The sequence below is a fragment of the Oryctolagus cuniculus genome, chromosome 1 (genome assembly GCF_051225735.1).
Source record: "Oryctolagus cuniculus isolate XC-2025 breed Fujian yellow rabbit chromosome 1, ASM5122573v1, whole genome shotgun sequence".
Lineage (NCBI taxonomy): Eukaryota > Metazoa > Chordata > Mammalia > Lagomorpha > Leporidae > Oryctolagus > Oryctolagus cuniculus.
This window is the reverse complement of record NC_142867.1, coordinates 215,644,229-215,666,160: the sequence shown is the minus strand read 5'-3', so window position 1 is coordinate 215,666,160 and position 21,932 is coordinate 215,644,229. Positions and strand designations below refer to the sequence as shown.

General features: G+C 44.8%; 1 protein-coding gene and 1 long non-coding RNA gene across 2 annotated transcripts in view; both read right to left on the bottom strand.

Annotated features, from left to right (window-relative positions):
- UGCG (UDP-glucose ceramide glucosyltransferase) overlaps positions 1–4,376 on the bottom strand; it is a 39,295-nt gene extending 34,919 nt beyond the window's left edge. Inside the window, exon 1 of the mRNA XM_070055584.2 lies at positions 3,844–4,376. Within this exon, the coding sequence (XP_069911685.1) occupies positions 3,844–3,941 (98 nt within the window). The 5' untranslated portion in view covers positions 3,942–4,376. The remainder of the gene's footprint in view (positions 1–3,843) is intronic.
- A 3,903-nt stretch (positions 4,377–8,279) lies between these two features.
- LOC138844986 (uncharacterized) overlaps positions 8,280–21,932 on the bottom strand; it is a 77,790-nt gene continuing 64,137 nt past the window's right edge. Inside the window, exons 2-3 of the long non-coding RNA XR_011381541.2 lie at positions 11,833–11,888; positions 8,280–8,443 (exon numbers count right to left, since the gene is read on the bottom strand). This is a non-coding gene — a long non-coding RNA (uncharacterized LOC138844986). The remainder of the gene's footprint in view (positions 8,444–11,832; positions 11,889–21,932) is intronic.

The following is a 21,932-nucleotide window of genomic DNA, read 5'->3' as shown; positions in this document are numbered from 1 at the left end:
TTAAATTGCAGGCTTAAAGAAACTGTAAGACATCCATGAAATCAGAACAAATAATTTCACTGAACAAGAGGTACTCATTGTAGTAATCCAATTCAGCTCCATTTTTTTTTAACACAGGCCAATAATACTTAGCTCTTTATCTCTTTGTAAAAATACACAATAAAATCTGAAATCTAAATTAACTAAATACACTATATTTAATTTTCTGTAAAGCAACCAATTGGTTTTTAAAAATGCTCCAGTTCTGCTCTGCAGTTTCATTATGTATTTGTATTAAACACAAGCTCATACATTACGTTTCTTAATCTGACTACTAGATATAGAGCCACATAAATTTTTGAAAATAAGCTCCAAGTTTGTAGAAGGGGGTATTGCTATCCTCTCATCTTAATTTATTTATAATGTGTCTTACTTCAAAAAAGGATTCAAGAAGACATACAATCTGTGTTCATTTTAAGAAAACTTGTGGTTTACAGTTAAGCACACAAAAACCCTGTAATTCTGGAGTTGTCTCAAGTCTAAGAGTACAGACACTTTCAGATGCTTATTTGGAATATTAAGGTACATCAATAGAATTAATCTTAATGAAAGAAATGTGACATCTGTCATTATGTCTATATAAGGGGGAGAAGAGTAATGTCCCATGGTCCCATGTGGAAACAGTTTCTCCATATTGAGCTATAAATTTAACATTTTCAACCACAAAAACCCAACCAGATTATTTAGGAGTCTGCAAAAATGATTCTAAAGTTCATCCGGAAGTAAAAATGTGCAAAAAGACAAACAATTTTTCAAAAGAATAAATAACTTTCCTCACCAGATAATAAAATTTCATGAGTTAAAACAGTGGATAGTGGTTCAAGAACTAAGAAATCTATGAAATGGTTTTGGACGTCTTAAAACATTCCCAAATATAAAAAAGAATCTATTCTGTAATAAAGACAGTATTTCCTAACAGTGGAATAACCAGTCATTCAGTAAATGAATTGGAGACAAGTTAAAATTTTTGGACAAATTAAACTAAAATTAGCACTTCAGATCTCATGGTATAACAAAGTAAAACATTAGGTGAGTTAAAAAATTAAAATGTTTTAAAATATGAAGAGAGATAAGTCGAAATACTAAAGGGAAACATAGACTAACATATATAACAACGGAGCGGGGCGGGGAAGATGGGGAAGACAGAAAAATTACACCAGAGTCAGAAAACAGGAAAGACTTTGACTACCAGGTAAAACACACTTACACACACCCAAGGTTCTACATTAAATATAAGACAGATACAAAGTTGAAAGACAAAACAGAGGGAAAATAACTGTAACATATGACAGGTAGAAAAGCTACCTCCATAGCAATAACAACAAAAAAAATTCAGCAACAAATTGCAGCACAGGCAAAGGATTAAACATGTAACATACAATTAAATGTAACTAGCAAACAAATATGAAAAAGTATTCAGTGTAACTTGTAATTAAAGGCATGAAATTAAGACAAAAGATAGTGACTATTAAAGGGAAGTGGGTACCATCATACAACGTTACCAGGACTATAAATAGATACAACATTTCTATGCTGCGAGATGTATCAAAGATTGAAACGTACACCACTTTTGGCCCAGTGATTCCTTCCTCTTTCAGAAATGTAAACTAAGGAGACCATCTCCCAAAGATGCATGCACATGAATTCATCAGTGTTTGTAATCGCCATAAACCAAAAACCACCTAAATGCCCATCAAGAGTAAATAGTAGTACCTCATCAACTAAAATACCATGCACCTATTAAAAATAATGCAGAGATCATTCATTTACTGACATGAAAAAAAAAAATCATGAGATTTTACAAGGCAGCTCCATGGCAACTGGGGCCTGGTGTATCTTCACTCATTTCCAGCACCTAGAACAGTGCCTCAGACAATTTGGCTTCTCAGTAAGCATTTTGTAAATGGATGAATTTTGAGAGCAGGTTACAAATAATAACCATATGACTCCCTTCTCTCTGTTCCTCTCCCTGCCGCTCTGTCTCTCTCAGTCACACGTGCAGAGAGAGAGAGAGAGAGAGAGAAAGTAATTGGAATGATAGTTTTGATGTATGTTTTAAATTTCTTCATTCTTCTCTGTGTGGTCTGAATCCTTACATAGAAATTATTTTTAAATTGTTATCACTGAAAAAGTAACAACATTGTTTTTAAAGAACTCACACATTAAAGATGAACTGCACGGCCAGCGCAGTGGCTCAATAGGCTAATCCTCCATCTAGCGGCGCCGGCACACCGGGTTCTAGTCCCGGTCGGGGTGCCGGATTCTTTCCCGGTTGCCCCTCTTCCAGGCCAGCTCTCTGCTGTGGCCAGGGAGTGCAGTGGAGGATGGCCCAAGTGCTTGGGCCCTGCACCCCATGGGAGACCAGGAGAAGCACCTGGCTCCTGCCTTTGGATCAGTGCAGTGCGCCGGCCATGGCGGCCATTGGAGGGTGAACCAACGGCAAAGGAAGACCTTTCTCTCTGTCTCTCTCTCTCTCTCACTATCCACTCTGCCTGTCAAAAAAAAAAAAAAAAAAAAAAATGAACTGCACAATGTCTTCAGTGACTACAGCTCACAAACTCCAAAAATGAAGACCAACAATATCCAAGAGGCTTCCCTCACCTCCAAAGATACACCAATGCATCTGCACAAGCAGCGGATCTTTCTCCAGGCCCCAGAAATGCCGCCCAATACTAACACAATGCATTCCAGGAAAGGAAAGGCACACCTTCTCTGTACTTAGGAAAAGCTAAAAGTAATAAATTTCTTAAAACCCTCCTTCTCCTCAACTAACATATACCCCATTCTAGCTGGTGATAAAGATTTTTTTTTCTTTTGCAGGCTAAAAAGCTATGTGCATCCTTACTATGTGCTCTGCGCAATTCTTTCATTCATTGACATAGATTTCATTTTAAACACAGCTTAACTCTTGAAACAGCAAAACTAGTCGCACGCCTCAAGTCTCTATTCATCCCCCTCATGCTGTTCTTTTTTATTCAGTTTTTTTTTTTTTTTTATCACTATCTGGACTTGGGTGATCTGCCTCCTCCTTTTCAATGGAAGCGCCACGAGAACAGGAATTCTGTCCTGCTCTCTGTTGTGTCCCCAGCCCCAAGACGGTGAATGGGATCTGTAGGCCTCAAGAACTATGTGTTACATGAAGGCTGAAGAGACCTAGGCAGCAGGACGGAGGGTACAGATCTAAACAGACCCACTGATGAGGAATCGAAAATAGGAGAGAAAATCAAACTGCATTGTAGAACCCGGGACGACAGAGCTACAGCGCCAGCTCGGAGGTCTGGTGGACATTTTTTTTTTTTTTTTGAGGTAGACAGGTGCTTCACACCTTTCTGAGAACAGAGAGCTCTCCTAGGAAGCAGAGAATCCACAGGGGGGTCTCCAGGACGCGGGCAGCGGCTACCAGAAGAGCGGGAACGATCACCATCGTAACAGGGACGTAGCCCAGGTCGAGAGAGAAAACAATCCACCATACGTCTTGGCCCAGATGAAACATCACACGAATCCCCACACAATCAGACCCAGCCAGCAGCCTTCCGCCTGACACGTAAGAGCAGCCTCCTCTGCTCTGGCTTTGCAGCCGCCTGCAACCCAGCAGCCCAACACGATCCTCTCCCACCCCTCCCCCTACAAGGACCCCCGCTCAACCGGGCCAAGGGGAGAGCGGATGGGGGGGATCAGCCTGGGCATCCGCTGTCTCCACCCCCACCCAACTCCAGTGCCCTCCAAAGCGCATAAAGCCTCCCGCCCTCGCCTGTCCACCCGGCCGGACCCCGCCACGAGCTGCTCCGGCTGCCTCTCACTCACGTGTAGATGATGGCCATGAAATGCATCAGCCACAGCACCAAGAACAGGACGAATCCGAAGACGGCCATTCCCTCCAGGGCCAGGTCCAGCAGCGCCATCCCCCGGCCCGCCGGCCGGGCCCGGCCCGCTCCGGCCGCTACCGCCGCCGCCCGCGCTCGCGCCGGAGGAGGACTGGGTGGGCGCCCGATGCGGGGGCGCAGGGAGGCGAGAGGAAGGTGGGGGAGAGGAAGGGGAGGAGGGGGGTGGGGACGGAAGGGGCGGGCAGGGCCTGCGCGCCCCCGTCCGCGCGCACTCGCCCGCGCGCTGCCTTCGGCGCGCTCGCGGCTGCGGGCGCTGCGGGGCCGCGCTCTGTGGTCAGGGCAGCCGCTGCCCAGCACCCGGGCTCGCCTCTCCCGACGCCGGCGGCCGCGGGTCGGTCCCTACGACCTGCTGTCGCCCCGCCGCCTCCCCGCCGGGCTCCGGGCCGCGTAGCTCAGCCGCTCTGCTTCGCCGCCGCAGGTCCGCGCACTAATGGAAACCGGCGGCCCGCGCCCCGACTCCCCGGCGCGCCCCGCCCCGCCTCCGCCCTCTGGACCCGCGGCGCCCGCCCCCCGGGGGCGGTGCGCCCGCTCCTGCCCGCCCACCGCGCCGCCCGCGCGCCCGCAGCGTCGCCGGCGCGAGTGCGCCCCTGGGCGGCTTCCCTTGTGGGGCGCAGACGGGCCTTGCACCCGCTCGGGTTTTCGCTGCTGTGCACCCGGCAGTCCCGGGCGGAGGCGCCGAGACCGGCAACGCTGCAGCCCTGGCCAGGTCCATCGGCTGCGGCTGCGGCTCGGCACCTGGTGTCCAGTCGGAGGCTGCTGTCGCTGTGTCTGTGGCTCTGCAGCTCCCGGGCGCCCCCAGAAAAAGGCACGGGGCTCCGGGCAGCCTCCCGAGCTGGGCTCGCTGCGTCTGCTGCCTCCTGATCGGGCATGGCTACCAGCCCTCGTTCCTTCGCGCCAGGGTTTCCCTTTGCCTTCCGTCCTCGCTGCTCTGAATGCTGGATCTTGGATCTTGGATCGAAACGGACCCAAGAGCAAAATAAGCTCCAGGTGCCTCACAGAGCTCTGAGCGTTTTAGAGACGGTGTGTATTATAAATGGAATTCCCAAGTTCAGGATGTGAAGAATCAAATGATACTCAGGCCCTCTAAGACCGTGCTGGCCAAAACGGTAGCCACATGGGGCCACGCGAGCCCCTAGCGTGTAGCAAATTCAGACTGAGTTGTGCTGTGTTAATTCGCCCCCAAGGTTCAAGGCCATCTCGTTAATGCGTGGTATCTTGATGACGCACACGCTGAAACGATACATTTTGGATATATTAGGTTAAAAATGAGTTTCACGTTTCAAAAAACTTAAAATGTGGCTAGCTAACTATTAGAAAAATGTAATTGTCCAGGTTGATGGTCACTGCTCTAAAATGGAAAGAGTCCCTGGACAGTAAGGTAACCAGTGTTTATTTTTAAAATGTCCATCGAGGGAGATTTTGTTTCTTTAGCCCAGATGAGTTTATACTGTTTCTCGGTGGTTTTGTTTAAACAATGTTTATTATTTCAAGTTATTTCCTTTTAAACACTCCATGACCTATCTTGGCAGATTTCAGAATTGTGTCCAATTTCGAAAAGAAATTGTTTCTTATTGCTATTTCTTATAGATAATGATGATTGAATGAGCTATCTCAGTCCACAATTAAATGATAAACTACAATTTAGAAAAATAGTTTCTACATTGAGAATCAGTTTTGGATGTTTAATAGCTTTTTTAAGGTTTATTTATTTATTTGAAAGGCAGAATTACAGTGAGGCACAGGCGGGGGGTGGGGGGAGGGAGGTCTTTATCTACTTCCGGGTCTCCCACATGGGTTCAGGGGCCCAAAGACTTGGGCCATATTCTACTGCTTTCCCAGGTCATAGCAGAGCTGGATCAGAAGTGGAGCAGCCGAGACTTGAACAGGCGCCCATATGGGATGTGGGCACTGCAGGCGGCAGTTTTACCTGCTATGCCACAGTGCCAGCCCCACATAGCTTTCGTTCTACCCAAGTCAGTGGTAAAGACTTCCTGGGCAGGTGTTTGGCACAGCAATGAAGACACCACTTGGGATCCTGCATCCAGTATTGAGGTGCCTTGGTTTGAGTTTTCCAATTCCAGCTTCCTGGTGATGCCCACCCAGAGACAGCAGGTGATAGTTGAAGTACTTGGTCAGATCTCTGGCACTCCTGTGGGAGACCAGGATGGAGTCCCGGCTCCTGGCTGGATCATACCATAGTGGCCATTTGGGGAGTGAATCAGCAGGTAGAATCTCTCTGTCTCTCTTTTCTGTTACTCTGCCTTTCAAACACACAAATCTTTTTTTTAAACTGTGGCTTACATAGGTAAAAAACAAACAAACAAAATCCTCTTCTAAGACATACTTTTGACAAACACTTGAACACATTTTAACATTTCTGAAACAGTAATACATCTAATAGTCAATGGCTACTTATAATTAGTTGGCAGATGTTTTATTCTTAGTTGAATATAAAATAATGATGCATCATATATATCCATGTGTACACACATGCATCTTATTTAGAATAATTGAGATTTGTGATTTGGTTTGTGTCCAAGAAAAATATCTTGTTAGATGAGACCTCTAGAAGAAGCCCACTTGTAAAGTCTAAATATAATTTCAGCCATGTGACACTCTGGAAAAGGCAAAAGTATAAAGACAGTAAAATGATCAGTGGTTGCCAAAGGGTAGGAGGGAGAGAGGGATGGATAGGGGTAGGGCAGAGGATTTTTGAGGGCCGTGAAACTATTTTGTGTGACCCTATAAAGTGGAAAATTCACCACCAAGAGTGAGCCCTAAAGTTAACTATGGACTTTAGGTGATGTTGATGTGTTAACATAAGTTCACCAATTGTAACAAATATATTACTGGGGTGCAGAACGCAGGTAGTGGAGGGGACTGGGGGATGGGTGGCAAATAGGAGTTCTCTGTAGTTCCTGTTCAGCTTTGCTGTGAATCCAAAACTGCTCTAAAAAATAGTCTTTTTTAAAATTAGTGCTTCGCTAAAATAGAGTTGTTTCTATATGCACATATAGATAGATGATTGGCAGTACCGTGTCTGAATAAGTGAAACAAAGGAGTCTGCTTATCAAATCCCAGGGCTTTGCACCTTGCAGACACTCAGATATTTGCTGAGTGAGTAAATAAACAAACAAACTAATCTTCCCTGCCAGAAGTCACTGAAACAGTTGTCTGCCTTTCTCATTTGTAAATATTTTAAAGTAGTTTTTCTTTGTGGAGAAAAAAAAATACACATTAACTACCATGCCTCCTGCTTCATCTTATAGAATTAAGGCACACAATAAAGTTAGAGGGAGAGTAACTATGCATTAGGTCACATGGTCACAACTGGAAAACCTCCTAAGCTCACGCTCTGTTTCACAGAATTAACAGCATGGTTTTTTTTTTTTTTTCAATGTTGGATATATTTTTCCATCTTTATAATTAAGAATCTTTCATATAAACATTTTAGAGTTTGAAGTTCAGTTCTCTGTGGTTAATATTTTTAAAAGGTATCAGCCCTATGAAAACTTTTAAAATAAGGTAGAAAAAAAAAAAAAAAAAAAAGATGAGCCTGCAGAAATTGAGTAAATTTCAGGCTTCAAAAACAAAGTTCAGCTCATTCGATCCAAAATAATGAAATGCTTGTCTCTTATTCTTTATAAGCATGTCTGGAATCAGTAAATACTTCACTTACTATCAACCCAGGTGATTAACTTACATTGCTTTGTTGCCCATGCAATGGAGACTTTGTAAGAGTCTTCAGGTCCTAAGATAATATAGTGCTGTGAATAGCCTTGAAACGATACAAAGGTTCTAGGCAAATTGTCAGTTCAGCATCTGATCTTGTTGATAAACCACTGGAATAGTTGTGTTTATCTATGTGGGTGTGGATTAGGGGAGTGCCTAGAGGTCACTAGAGTTCCTGTCATTCTCAGGTGCTTTGCTAACTCATATCCAAGTGACTAATTAAAATTTGTTTTACCACGTATTCATTTTCTTTTAAAAGCTTTTATTTTAATCGGTCTTTTTCCTGGGGTGAAGCACCAGTGTTCATTCTTACAGGAAGCATAAGCTGAAAAAGGTTCTAAATATGCCCTATGTGAGTATCCATTATTTTTTTAACTTAAAAAATTTATTCCTTTCTAGGTAGATATTTAAAACCCAATCCAGATTATTCAGTAAATTTCATTAAAAAAAAACCCTTCATTTGGCTACATGTGTGTGTGCATGCACATGCACATATACGTGTATATCATGCATGTATGTGCATAAACAAACTTGATTAAGTTTATTATATGTGTGTGGAGAGAGAGAGAGAGAGAGACAGAGGGCAAAATGGGGAAAGAGATTTATTGAACACAAGAGCAGAAGTTATGTGCCAGGCAAATCTTTAAAATATTAACTTGACTTTGACCACAGTCATGAAGTGTCTCATTGCAGGCCAAGAAGGTGAAGTTCATATTCAGGTGCTAATGTCTGATGGATGAGGACGATGCAATCTGACCCAGGCCTGTCTCACTCCGGGGCCATGCTACCTATGTAAATATAACATAAAGTTGACTTAAACAAGGTAGAGTAGATGGTCCATTCACAAAGTACAGTGTTCAAAACAGATTTTGGTCTGATCTTATTTAATTTAGCAACCAATGTTCTGTATAAATCAATTTTACCATCTGAAATTGGAAAGCATATTAAAAATAGATCACTGTGCTTATGGGCATTCGGATCTGGCTGAGAGCCCATGAGAGTATTTTAGGCATGGAAAGCCAAGACACTCTGGCGAAAAAAAAAAAAAAAAAGGACCTAAATGAAAGATATGAAAGATCTCTGCGAGTGAGATCCCAGTAGAAAGAACAGGCCATCAAAGAAGGAGGTACCTTTCTCTGAAGGAAGGAGAGAACTTCCACTTTGACTATGACCTTGTCTAAATAAGATCGAAGTCGGCGAACTCAAAAGGCTTCCATAGCCTTGGAAACTCATGACTAGAGCCTAGGGAGATTACTGATGCCATAAACAAGAGTGTCAAATTGTTAAGTCAACAATAGGAGTCACTGTGTACTTACTCCTCATGTGGGATCTCTGTCCTTAATGTGTTGTCCAATGTGAATTAATGCTATAACTAGTACTGAAACAGCATTTTACACTTTATGTTCTGTGTGGGTGCAAACTGATGAAATCTTTACTTAATATATACTAAATTGATCTTCTGTATATAAACATAATTGAAAATGAATCTTGATGTGAATGGAATGGGAGAGGGGGTGGGAAATGGGAGGGGTGCGGGTGGGAGGGAAGTTATGGGGGGGGAAAAGCCATTGTAATCCATAAACTGGAAATTTATATTTACTAAATAAAAGTTTTTAAAAATTTTTATTTATTTATTTATTTATTTGAGAGATAGAGTTACAGACAGACAGAGGGTCAGAGAGTGAGGTCTTCAATCCACTAGTTCACTCCCCCAAATGGCCACAACAGCTGAAGCTGGACCAATCTGAAGCCAGGAGCCAGGAGCTTCTTTTTCTTTTGGGTCTTGCATGTGGGTGCAGGGGCCCAAGCACTTGGGCCATCTTCTACTGCTTTCCCAGGCCATAGCAGAGAGCTGGATTGGAAGTGGAGCAGCCAGAACTTAAACCAGCATCCATCTGGGATTCTGGCACCACAGGCAGAGGCTAAGCATACTATGCCACAGCACCAGACCCGGAGCTTATCTCCTTGCTAATAGCCCTGGCTTAGTCAATCTGAAGCAAGTTTAATTAGATGACAACTGTATGAACTATAAATTAAATAGTAAAGAGCAAAGATACTTTTAATCCATGGGAAAAAATAAATTTCAGGCCTTGAAATTAAATATTCCTTACAAAGTATAAATTTTGAAAAGAACATTTATGAGCCTTCTGACATGAAAGAAGCAGTGGCATAAAACAGGTTTTAAAATTATTTTGGGTAGGCCGGCGCCACAGCTCACTAGGCTAATCCTCCGCCTAGTGGCGCCGGCACACCGGGTTCTAGTCCCGGTTGGGGCGCCGGATTCTGTCCCAGTTGCCCCTCTTCCAGGCCAGCTCTCTGCTGTGGCCCAGGAAGGCAGTGGAGGATGGCCCAAGTGCTTGGGCCCTGCACCCCATGGGAGACCAGGAGAAGCACCTGGCTCCTGCCATCGGATCAGCGCGGTGCGCCGGCTGCAGCACGCCGGCTGTGGCGGCCATTGGAGGGTGAACCAACGGCAAAAGGAAGACCTTTCTCTCTGTCTCTCTCTCTCTCACTGTCCACTCTGCCTGTCAAAAAAAAAAAAAAATTATTTTGGGTAGTGTCTGGTGCTGTGGCATAGTAGGTTAAGCTTTTGCCTGTAGCACCAGCATCACAAATGGGTGGCGTTTCAAATCCCAGCTGCTCCACTTCTGATCCAGGTCCCTGCTGATGGCCTGGGAAAGCAGTAGAGGATGGCCCAAATTATTGGGCCCCTGCACCCATGTGGGAGACCTGGAAGAAGCTCCCGGCTCCTGGCTTCAGATCGACCCAGCTCCGGCCATTGCAGCCACTGGGGGAGTGAACAATTGGATGGCAGATCTCTCTCTCTCTGTCTCTCCCTCTCTCTGTCTGTAACTCTGCCTCTCAAATAAATCTTTAAAAACAATTATTTTGGGTAATAAATGCCTTAGAATATACTCCGTATGGTATACCACCAGATGAACAATAGGTAAAGTTTTCTGATTCAACTTTACCTGAAATACTTCTTAGTTCAGAATTAGCAAATAGAAAGTTAAAACATTAAATGTGAACCAAACTACAATAAATTTGTTAAGAATATGAGCCTTCTCCCAATCTAGTAATTGGTTCCCAAAATTGTATCGGATTATTTTTAAGGCCTTTGTGTTTCGTAGGTGTAAAGTATTATTTCAAATGTAAAAAAATATAAAACAACCCATTTTACCACTCCAGGAAATAGAAAAAACTGTTGGGCTATTCTCTGTAAGTAAGTTCCTGTCTAAATTCAGTTGCATCTATTAACTATTGTGGAATCATCGGGGCTTGTGGATCCACATTAACAGTCTACTAATAGGGGCCGGTGTTGTGGTAGTAGGTAAAGCCATTGCCTGCAACCCTGGCATCCCATATGGGTGCCAGTTTGAATCCCAGCTACTCCATCTCTGATCCAGCTCCCTGCTAATGTCTGGGAAAGCAGTGGAGGATGGCCTAGGTCCCTGGGCCCCTGCACCCATGTAGGAGACCCAAAGAAAGCTCCAGGGTCCTGCCTTCAGCCTGGCACAGCCTTGGCTATTATAGCCATTTGGAGAGTGTACCAGTGGATGGAAGATCTCTCTCTTTCTCTCTCCGTCTCTCCCTCCCTCTCTCTCTCTAACTGTGCCTTTCAAATAAATGAACTAAAAAAAAAAGTCAGTTGATACACAATGGAAAATATTGAGCAAAATTATTTGAACAGACTGTTCAGATAAAGTAAACAAACTAATGGGTTTCTCATCCAGTTATTTCTTTTCCTATATTCCTCAAAAAATATGCTGCATTTCAGGCACATGGTGTTCTCGTGCTTTGGATATAAAGTTAAAAATGACTTAATCCTCTTTTCAGAAGTTCACAGTTGGCACTAGAAAATAAAGATGGAAACAAATCATTGTAATGCAGTGCTGATGTAGCAGTCGGAATACAACTGGGAGCTGGGGGTGATTACTTTTATATGGAGAAGTCTAGAAAGGCTTCATGAAGAAGGTCACCTGGAAGAAAGACGTACAGTTTGCAGGTGAAGAGTAAGAAAAGTAGGATAGCCTCTGTGGCTGGTTTTTAACCTGCGTATTTTAAACAACTGAACAATTGGATGGAGCATTCTGGGAGTCCACCAGGAAAGAGTCTGATTGGACAACACTGGAGAAACACTTGATGTTGGCTAATTGATAAGCTAATTGTTAGGTACCTGAACATTCAGTTTCAGGGAGTATGGCCATACAAATGATGATCTAATCCAGGACACTTTGGAGAAAGAAAGGCGGCATTATTAACAATCAAGTTAGGACAAGTGTTACACAACAAGACTATCCCAGGCAAATCAGTCACGCGGTCACACAGTATTTAAATTACACAAGCATCAAGTGTGGTTCAGTCAGGGCTCTTGCTCTGTTCTCTTGGGTAGTCCTGACTTGCTGCTTCTCTGTGTCAGATTTGTCTCTTTATTAAAAAAAAAAAAAATCAGTTTATCTGAGAGAGAACGGGAGAGAGAGAGATCATTTCTCACCTGCTGGCTCCCTCCCCACATGTCTGCAATGTCCAGAATTGGGACAGAGTTGAAATCTGGAGCCAGGAATTCAATCCAGATCTCCCCAATGGGTAATAGGGACCCAACTACTTGAGCCATCACCACTGCCTTCCAGGGGCTGCAGTAGCTGGAAGCTGGAGACAGGAGCCAGAGCCAGGTATCAAACCCGGATGCTCTGATATGGCACCTTAACCGTGAGGCCAAATGCTGCCCACATTTACCATAGTAAATGTGAAGTATATTGATTTGCATTTCCTTAGTGGCTAATGGTGTTGAACACAGTTTTATGTGTTTACGTACCATCTGTACATAGTCTCTTGAAAAATACCATTAAAATTTGATTTATTTTTTTAATTAGATTTTTATCATTTTGCTTTTGAAAGAGTTCTATGTATATTCTAGGTATAAGTCTCTTATCAGATATATGATTTCGTATGACTGTCTCTCATTCTGGGGGTTGTCTTTTCCTTTCCTAGATGGTCTCATTTGAAGCAGGAAAGTTTTCATTCTGGTAATACAATTTAGTTGCTTTTTGTCACTTGTGTTTTAGTGTCATATCAAAGAAACCATTGTCTAATTCAAGGGCGCAAGATGTATGTCCATGTTTTCTTCTAGGAAGTTTGTGGGGAGCAACTCGGACTAGACTAAGTTACTGGAATTAAGACTTATTCTATGCATCTGCTCTCCCACAATATGGCGCTGAGAAGGGAGAAACAGCTTCTACACAGCTGCCTCCAGTTCAACCAATAAACTGTAGGACTTACTCCTGATTGGAGGAGAGCAGCGTACTCAGCTTGTGGGTAGCAGAGTTGGGATTGGTGGAAGAGGACTATAAAGGAGGAGAGAGACAACATGCACCAGGAACATCTAAGGGGAACATCTGAAGGAACACCTGTGCAGCCCCCGAGAGAGCCGGCCGGCGGTGTGCCGCTCCCCCGCAGAAGTGGGGAATGTGGCAGGGGGAACCGCCCTTCCAAGGAGGTGGAAGGGACAGTAGCCAACCCCGGGAAGAACCAGCAGCAAACCCGGGGAGGGCCGAGCAGACAAAAGAACAGCGCAGGGTCCTGTGTCGTTCCTCCATGAAGACGGGGAGCGACAAAGTTTACAATCTTAGCACCATGTTTAGGTCTTTGATCCAATTTCACTTAATTTCTGAATATGGTGTGAGACAGGGGTACAACTTCATTCTTTTGCATGTGGACATCTAGTTGTTCTGGCATCCTTTGTTGAAAAGATTGTTCTTTCCCCCATTGAATGGTCTTGGCACCCTTGTCAAAAATTAGTTGATGGGCACTGGTTTGAGTCCCAGGTGCTCCACTTCTGATCCAGCTCTTTGCTATGGCCTGGGAAAGCAGTAGAAGAAAGCCCAAGTCCTTGAGTCCCTGCACCCATTTGGGAGACCTGGAAGAAGTTCCTGGCTCCTGGTTTTGGATTGGCACAGCTCTGGCCGCTGCAGCCATTTGGGGAGTGGACCAGTGAATGGAAGACCTTTTCTCTCCTTCTCTCTCTCTCTCTCTGCCTTTCAAATAATAAATACATCTTTAAAAAAAGATCACAGCAAAAAAATGTCACAGCAAAGGGCTGGATCAGAAATAGAGCAGGGGCTGGCACTGTGACGCAGCAGGTTAAAGCCCCGGTCTGCAGCGTTGGCATCCCATATGGGTGCCGGTTTGAGTCCCAGCTGTTCCACTTCCAATCCAGCTCTCTACTAATGTGCGTGGGACAGCAGTAGAGGATGGCCTGAGTCCTTGGGCCCCTGCACCTTGTGGGAGACCTGGAAGAAGCTCCTGGATCCTGGCTTCAGATCAGTGCTGCTCTTGCCGTTGAGGCCAACTGGGGAGTGAACCAGTGGATGGAAGACCGCTCTCTCTGCCTCTCCTTCTCTTGCTGTGTAACTCTGACTTCCAAGTAAATAAATAAATCTTAAAAAAAAAAAAAAAAAAAAGAAGAAGAAGAAGAAGTGGAGCAGCCGGGACTCGAAACAGTGTCCATATGGGATGCCAGCACTGCAGGCAACAGCTTTACCTGCTACACCACAGTGCCGGCCCCTACATATCTATGTTTATGCCAGTTCCACAAAGTCTTGATTATTGTCCATCTGTAGTAAGTTTGGAATGGGGAAGCATGAGTTCTCCAACTATGTTCTTCTTTTTCTTGATTGTTCTGATTCTTCTGTTTCTCCTTTTTTCAAATTTTTAAATTTTTTTTTATTTTTGACAGGCAGAGTGGACAGTGAGAGAGAGAGAGAGACAGAGAGAAAGGTCTTCCTTTGCCGTTGGTTCACCCTTCAGTGGCTGCCGCATCCGGGGCACTTGCCAATCCGAAGCTGGGAGCCAGGTGCTTCTCCTGGTCTCCCATGGGGTGCAGGGCCCAAGCACTTGGGCCATCCTCCACTGTGCTCCCTGGCCACAGCAGAGAGCTGGCCTGGAAGAGGGGCAATCGGGACAGAATCTGGTGCCCCGACCGGGACTAGAACCCGGTGTGCCGGTGCCGCAAGGTGGAGGATTAGCCTATTGAGCCACGGCGCTGGCCTCTGTTTCTCCTTGAGTCTCAAATGTGAATTTTAGGGTCAACTTGCTAGTTTATTAAAAAAAGAAAGAAAGAAAAAGAAAAAGATGGCCATGATTTTGACAGGGGTTACAGTGGATCTGTACATAGATCAATTTGGGTAATATCACCATCTTACAATATTATGTTCCTCATCCCTGAGCATAGGATTACTTTCCATTTATCTTTATTTTATTTATTTATTTATTTATTTTTTGACAGGCAGAGTGGACAGTGAGAGAGAGAGAGGCAGAGAGAGAGAAAGGTCTTCCTTTTGCCATTGGTTCACTCTCCAATGGCCGCCAAGGCTGGCGTGCTGCGACCGGCGCACCGCGCTGATCCGATGGCAGGAGCCAGGTGCTTCTCCTGGTCTCCCATGGGGTGCAGGGCCCAAGCACTTGGGCCATCCTCCACTGCACTCCCTGGCCACAGCAGAGAGCTGGCCTGGAAGAGGGGCAATCGGGACAGAATCTGGTGCCCCGACCGGGACTAGAACCTGGTGTGCCGGCGCCGCTAGGCGGAGGATTAGCCTAGTGAGCCGCGGCGCTGGCCTCCATTTATTTCTATCTTTAATTTCATTCAGCAGTGCTTTCTAGTTTTCCATGTACAGCTCTTGTGCTTCTTTGCTTAAATTTATTTGTAAGTATTTTATGCTCCTTGATGCTATTAAAATAGCATTAAATTCTTAGTTTTGTCTATGGGTTATTTATTGCTAATGTATAAAAGCAATTGACTTTTGTACATTAATGTTATATCCTCAACCTTGTTGAACTTGTTTATTACTTCTAATAGCTCTTGTGTGAATTTATTAAGATTTCTACATCTATTATCATGTCGTCTTCAAATAGAAGTGGGTTTACTTCTTTCTTTTCAATCTGGGAAACTTTTATTTGTTTTCTTTACTAATTGCCCCATGTAGAACCTCTAGTATAATGAAAATAGAAGTGACAGTAGCAGACATCAAAATCTTGTTTCAGCTTTTCACCATTAATTATGATGTTAGCTATGAGCTTTTCATATATGCCCCTTACAGAGTTGAGAAACTTTCCATTTATTCCTACATTAGTGCATTTTTTGAAATCATGAAAGGATGTTGAATTTGTTTTATGCTTCACTTAGATAATGATGTAGTGTCCTTTTTTAAAAAGATTTATTTTATTTATTTGAAAGGCAGAATAACAGCCAGGACAGGACCAGGCCAAAGACAGGAACAGGAGCTCCATTCAGGTCTCCCATGTGGGTGCAGGGGCCCAAGCACTTGGGCCACCTTCCACTGTTTTCCCAGGTGCATTAGCAGGGAGCTGGACTGGAAGTGGAGCAGCCAGGACTCAAACTAGTGCCCACATGGAATGCTGGCATTGCAGGAGGTTTTACCCCTGTACAACACCAGTCCCCTTTTATTCTATAAATATGGTATATTGCATTGATTTTTATAAACTGACCCTGAACTCCTAGAATAAATCCCTCTTGGTCATATTGTATAGTTCCTTTTATGCTGGATTCATCTTGCTAATATTTCACTGAAGATTTTTATACCTATATTCATAAAGGATGTTATAGCATATTGGTTTTGTTATCAGAATATTATTGACCTCAAAAACTAATTGGGCGGACGGCGCCGTGGCTCAATAGGCTAATCCTCCACCTTGCGGCGCCGGCACACCGGGTTCTAGTCCTGGTCGGGGCGCCGGATTCTGTCCCGGTTGCCCCTCTTCCAGGCCAGCTCTCTGCTATGGCCAGGGAGTGCAGTGGAGGATGGCCCAAGTGCTTGGGCCCTGCACCCCATGGGAGACCAGTAGAAGCACCTGGCTCCTGGCTTCGGATCAGCGCGGTGCGCCGGCCGCAGCGCACCAGCCGTGGCTTCCATTGGAGGGTGAACCAACGGCAAAGGAAGACCTTTCTGTCTCTCTCTCACTGTCCACTCTGCCTGTCAAAAATAAGCAAATAAATAAATAAAAATAATAATTGGGAAATTTTCCCTCCTCTTTTAATTTTTGGAGAGTTCTTGAAGAATTTGTGTTAATTCTTTAGGTTTGGTAGACTTCACCAGTGAATCTGGGCTTGGACTTTTCTTTTGAGTTAATGTTTTTTAAAGATCTATTTATTTATTTGAAAAGTAGTTATTAGAGAGACACAGAAAGAAAAATTTCCATCCACTAGTTCACTTCCCAAATCGCCATAATTACCAGCGCTGGGCCAGGCTTAAGCCAGGAGCCAGGAGCTGCTTCTGGGTCTCCCACTGGGGTACAGAGACCCAAGGACTTGGGTCATCCTCTACTTCTTTTCCAGGTGCATTAGCAGGGAGTTGGATTGGAAGTAGAGCAGCTGGGACATGAACTGGGTAAATTTACCTTTTGGGTAAATTTTTTAAAAATTACTATTTCAATATTTTTCAGTGTTTAAGGTGTATTCTGACATTCTTTTTCTTTTTTAAAAAGATTTATTTATTTAATTGAAAGGCAGGGTTACACAGAGAGAGAAGGAGAGGCAGAGAGAGAGGTTTTCCATCCTCTGGTTCACTCCCCAATTGGCTGCAACGGCCGGAACTGCACTGATACAAAACCAGGAGCCAGGAGTTTCTTCCGGGTCTCCCATATGGGTACAAGGGCCCAAGGACTTGGGCCATCTTCCTCTGCTTTTCTCAGGCACATTAGCAGGGAGTTGGATCAGAAGTGGAGCACCCAGAACTTGAACTAGTGCACATATGGGATGCTGGAGTTGCAGATGGCTGCTTTACCTGCCATGCCACTGTGCTGGTCCCAATTTTGGCCATTTCTTGTAAGTGTTCATGTTGCTTTTACTGAGGAGAGGATTTTCCAATGCTCCTCCTTGGCCATTCCATGTCCTGTTCTCTAGCTTTGCCTTGGCATGAAGCATTTTTATCTTGGTTAGAGTTTGCTGCAGTTCTATTTAAGTAGGCACTAGGTGGGGACAACTTATGATAAAAAGTTTTAGAGGCAGGCATTTGGCACAGTTGTAAAGCCGCCATTTGGACACCTGCTTCCCATACCAGAGTGCCTGGTTCAAGTCTCACCTACTCTGCTCCTGATCCCAGTTTCCTGCCACTGTGCACCCTGTTAGGCAGCAGATGATGGTTCAACTACCTGGGTTTGTGCCACTTTCCTGACACCTGGGTGGAGTTCTAGGCTCCTGGCTTTTGCCTGGCCCAGTACTGGCTGTTGTAGGCTTTGGGGAATGAACCAGCAGATCAAAGATCTCTCTAGCTCTGTCTCTGCCTTTCAAATAGAATGAAAATAAACCAACAAGCAGAACTGTAAAAAGATTAATATGATTAAAATTAAAATAGTTTAAAATTATTAGTGATCCACTGATAAGAAATGAGGACAAGCTTTTTCCTCATGACACTTGAGTGTTAAAAAGTCCTCAGAACGCATCCTCAATGGAGTTTAAAATCTGCACTGTTTACTCTTCTCAACCCCATAATTTTCACTCTGAAGTAAATAGACCTTTGGAAAGTCCACCTATGGATTGAAAATAAATTTTTTTAAGAAAATGAAAGAGGGCCGGCGCGGCGGCTCACTAGGCTAATCCTCCGCCTTGCGGCGCCGGCACACCGGGTTCTAGTCCCGGTCGGGGCGCCGGATTCTGTCCCGGTTGCCCCTCTTCCAGGCCAGCCCTCTGCTGTGGCCAGGGAGTGCAGTGGAGGATGGCCCAGGTGCTTGGGCCCTGCACCCCATGGGAGACCAGGAAAAGCACCTGGCTCCTGGCTCCTGCCATCGGATCAGCGCGGTGCGCTGGCCGCAGCGCGCCGGCCGCGGCGGCCATTGGAGGGTGAACCAACGGCAAAGGAAGACCTTTCTCTCTGTCTCTCTCTCTCACTGTCCACTCTGCCTGTCAAAAAAAAAAAAAAAAAAAAAAAAAAGAAAATGAAAGAGAAACTTACAGTATATGGTTTGTTTAGACATTGACTAACAAAAATCAGAACTGCATATACCCCCATCCAGAGAGGTAACTTGTGTGTGTTGGGTGGAGGATGGGGGATTAACGCCATGTGGTCATGTACAGAATGCATGATCTTTGAGTCACTGAGATTATTTGTCTGACTGTGACAGTGGCATGACTGATGGAGTCGCATTTCTCTTTATTGTCTCCTTTTGAATCCTCTGGATCTCAGCTTCAGTATCACCTCTTCAGAGAGACCTGCTCAGATGATCAAGCCTAAAGCTGCATAGGTTTCATTTCTGCAAAGTGCTTACTATTTTTTTAAAATTTATTTATTTATTTTACAGGCAGAGTGAACAGTGAGAGAGAGAGACAGAGAGAAAGGTCTTCCTTTGCCGTTGGTTCACCCTCCAATGGCCGCCGTGGCCGGCACGCTGTGGCCGGCGCACCGTGCTGATCCGATGGCAGGAGCCAGGTGCTTCCTCCTGGTCTCCCATGGGGTGCAGGGCCCAAGGACTTGGGCCATCCTCCACTGCACTCCCGGGCCACAGCAGAGAGCTGGCCTGGAAGAGGGGCAACTGGGACAGAATCCGGCGCCCCGACCGGGACTAGAACCTGGTGTGCCGGCGCCGCAAGGTGGAGGATTAGCCTAGTGAGCCGTGGCGCCAGCCGTTATATATGGTTTTAAAAAAACTTTTAAAAATGTACTTTATCTCTTTCTGTCTGCCTCACTTCACAATGAAGGCTCGTTCTGTGGATACAGGAATCTCAGCTGTCTTTTTACTGTAGTCTGTGTCTCAGTCCATTCAGGCTGCTGTTAGCACAGTACCAGAGGCTGGGGGGCTTCTAAACAACAGACATTTCTCTCTCACCGTGATGGAGACTGAACAGGCACTTGCACATTTGGTGTCTGGTGAGACCCCATTTCCACGGATACTGCCTCTTCCCTGTGTCCTGGCCTGGTGGAAGGCGTGAATGAGCTCCATTGGACTTGTTATGTGGGAGGACACTAATTCCATTCATAAAGGCTCCTTCATGGCTTAATCACGTACCAAAGGCCACACCTGAAATACTCTCACATTGAGGATTAGCTTTCAAGATAGGAATTTGGGGGGCCAGTGTTGTGCTGGTTTGAATCCTGGCTGTTAGGCTTCCCATCCTGCTCCCTGCTAATGTGCCTGAGAAAGCAGCGGAGGATGGCTCAAGTACCTGGGTCCATGCCACAGTGAAGAGACAGGGAAGAAGCTCCTGGCTCCTGGCTTTGGTCTGGTCCAGCTCTGGCCATTGTGGCCATTTGGATGGATGGACCAGCATATGGAAGATTTCTTTCTCTCTGTGTCTCCTCTCTCTGTCACTTTGACTTTCAAATACACAGGAAAGGGACACAGATATTCTGATCACAGCAGCCTCCAAATTTAATATTACATAAAGATTTATTGGATTGGCAAATTAATGAATTAATGAGTATTGAAAAAAATTGGTAAACTTCCTAGTTTGTTGTATAAACCTTCCAGAATCCTCAGACCAAACTGACACATACAATGAATACTAGCCAGACCAAGTTTATTAATGAAAGTGGCTGGGACCAGCACTGTGGTGCAGTGGGTTAACGCCCTGGCCTGAAGCGCCGGCATCCCATATGGGCACTGATTCAAGACCTGGCTGTTCTACTTCCAATCTAGCTCTCTGCTGTGGCCTGGGAAAGCAGTAGAAGATGGCCCAAGTCCTTGGGCCCCTGCACCCATGTAGGAGACCCAGAAGAAGCTCCTGGCTCCTGGCTTCGGATCAGTGCAGCTCCGGCCATTGTGGCCAATTGGGGAGTGAACCATTGGATGGAAGACTCTCTCTCTCTCTCTCTTTCTCTCTCTCTCTCTCTCTTTCTCTGTCTCTCTCTCTCTCCCTCTCCCTCTCCCTTTCCTTTCTCTGTGTAACTCTGACTTTCAAATAAAAAATAAAATAAATCTTTTTTTAAAAATGGCTAAAAATTCTAAATAAAATACTGGAATAACAAATACAATCACAAATTAATAGAATTACCTGCCATGACCAGGTGGGAACTCTCTCAGTGTTTTGATAACTTTTCAGTTTTATTTGTTTAACACAATCAATTATGAGAGTATGATTTAAATGTTTTTAATTAGGAGAGAAGCACAGAAAATGAAAAGTAAACATCTTTTGTAGATTCTTATTCCTAACTCTAGTCTCACTTTCTATATTACTAAATCTCTCCTGCTCTTCCATTTCCCAGCTTTAGCCAGATACATTGATATTGCCTGGGTTAATAACATTCCAGGGGCTGGTGCTATGGTGTAGTAGGTAAACCCACCACCTGCAGTGCCAGCATCCCCTATGGGCGCTGGTTCGAGTCCCAGCTGCTCCACTTCTGATCCAGCTCTCTGCTATGGCCTGGGAAAGCAGTAGAAGATGGCCCAAGTCCTTGGGCCCCTGCACCTGCGTGGGAGACCTGGAAGAAGCTCCTGGCTCCTGTCTTAGCATCGGCACAGCTCCAGCCATTTGGCCAATTTGGGAGTGAACCAGCAGAAGGAAGACTTCTCTCTCTCTGCCTCTCCTTCTCTCTGTGTGTAATTCTGCCTTTCAAATAAATAAATAAATCTTTTTTTTTTTAAATAACATTCCATCCTCATTAACTTGACATAAACAATACTGCCTAGTTCTGTAACAGGAAAGAACATCGATGCCACATGAAACCATAGTGCTCAGATAACTTTGGGCTTCAATAATTTTTAGTCTATATTTCAATATAGATCCAAAAGTTCTAATCAGTATTGCAAGGGGCTAAATAGAAATATGAAGTGTAACTTTGGAAAAGGCTAAGAGAAAATTATCATTATTTAACATACACATTAGAGAACAAATCGTATTCCTGTTAGTTCACTCATGTTGACTTTATCCAAATCCTCTGACCATGCTAATTTTTTGGTCTGGTATAGACTATGTCCTCCCAAAATTCAAACATTTAAATCTCACCCCGGCTGGCACTGTGGCTCAATTGGTTAATCCTCCGCCTGTGGTGCCGGCATCCCATATGGGCACCGGGTTCTAATCCTGGTTGCTCCTCTTCCAGTCCAGCTCTCTGCTGTGGCCTGGGAGGGCAGTGGAGGATGGCCCAAGTGCTTGGGCCCCTGCACTTGCATGGGAGACCAGGAGGAAGCAGCTGGCTCCTGGCTTCGGATCGGCGCAGCGCCAGCCATAGCGGCCACTTGGGGAGTGAACCAACTGAAGGAAGACCTTTCTCTCTGTCTCTCTCTCACTGTCTATAACTCTACCTGTCAAATAAATAAAAATTTTTT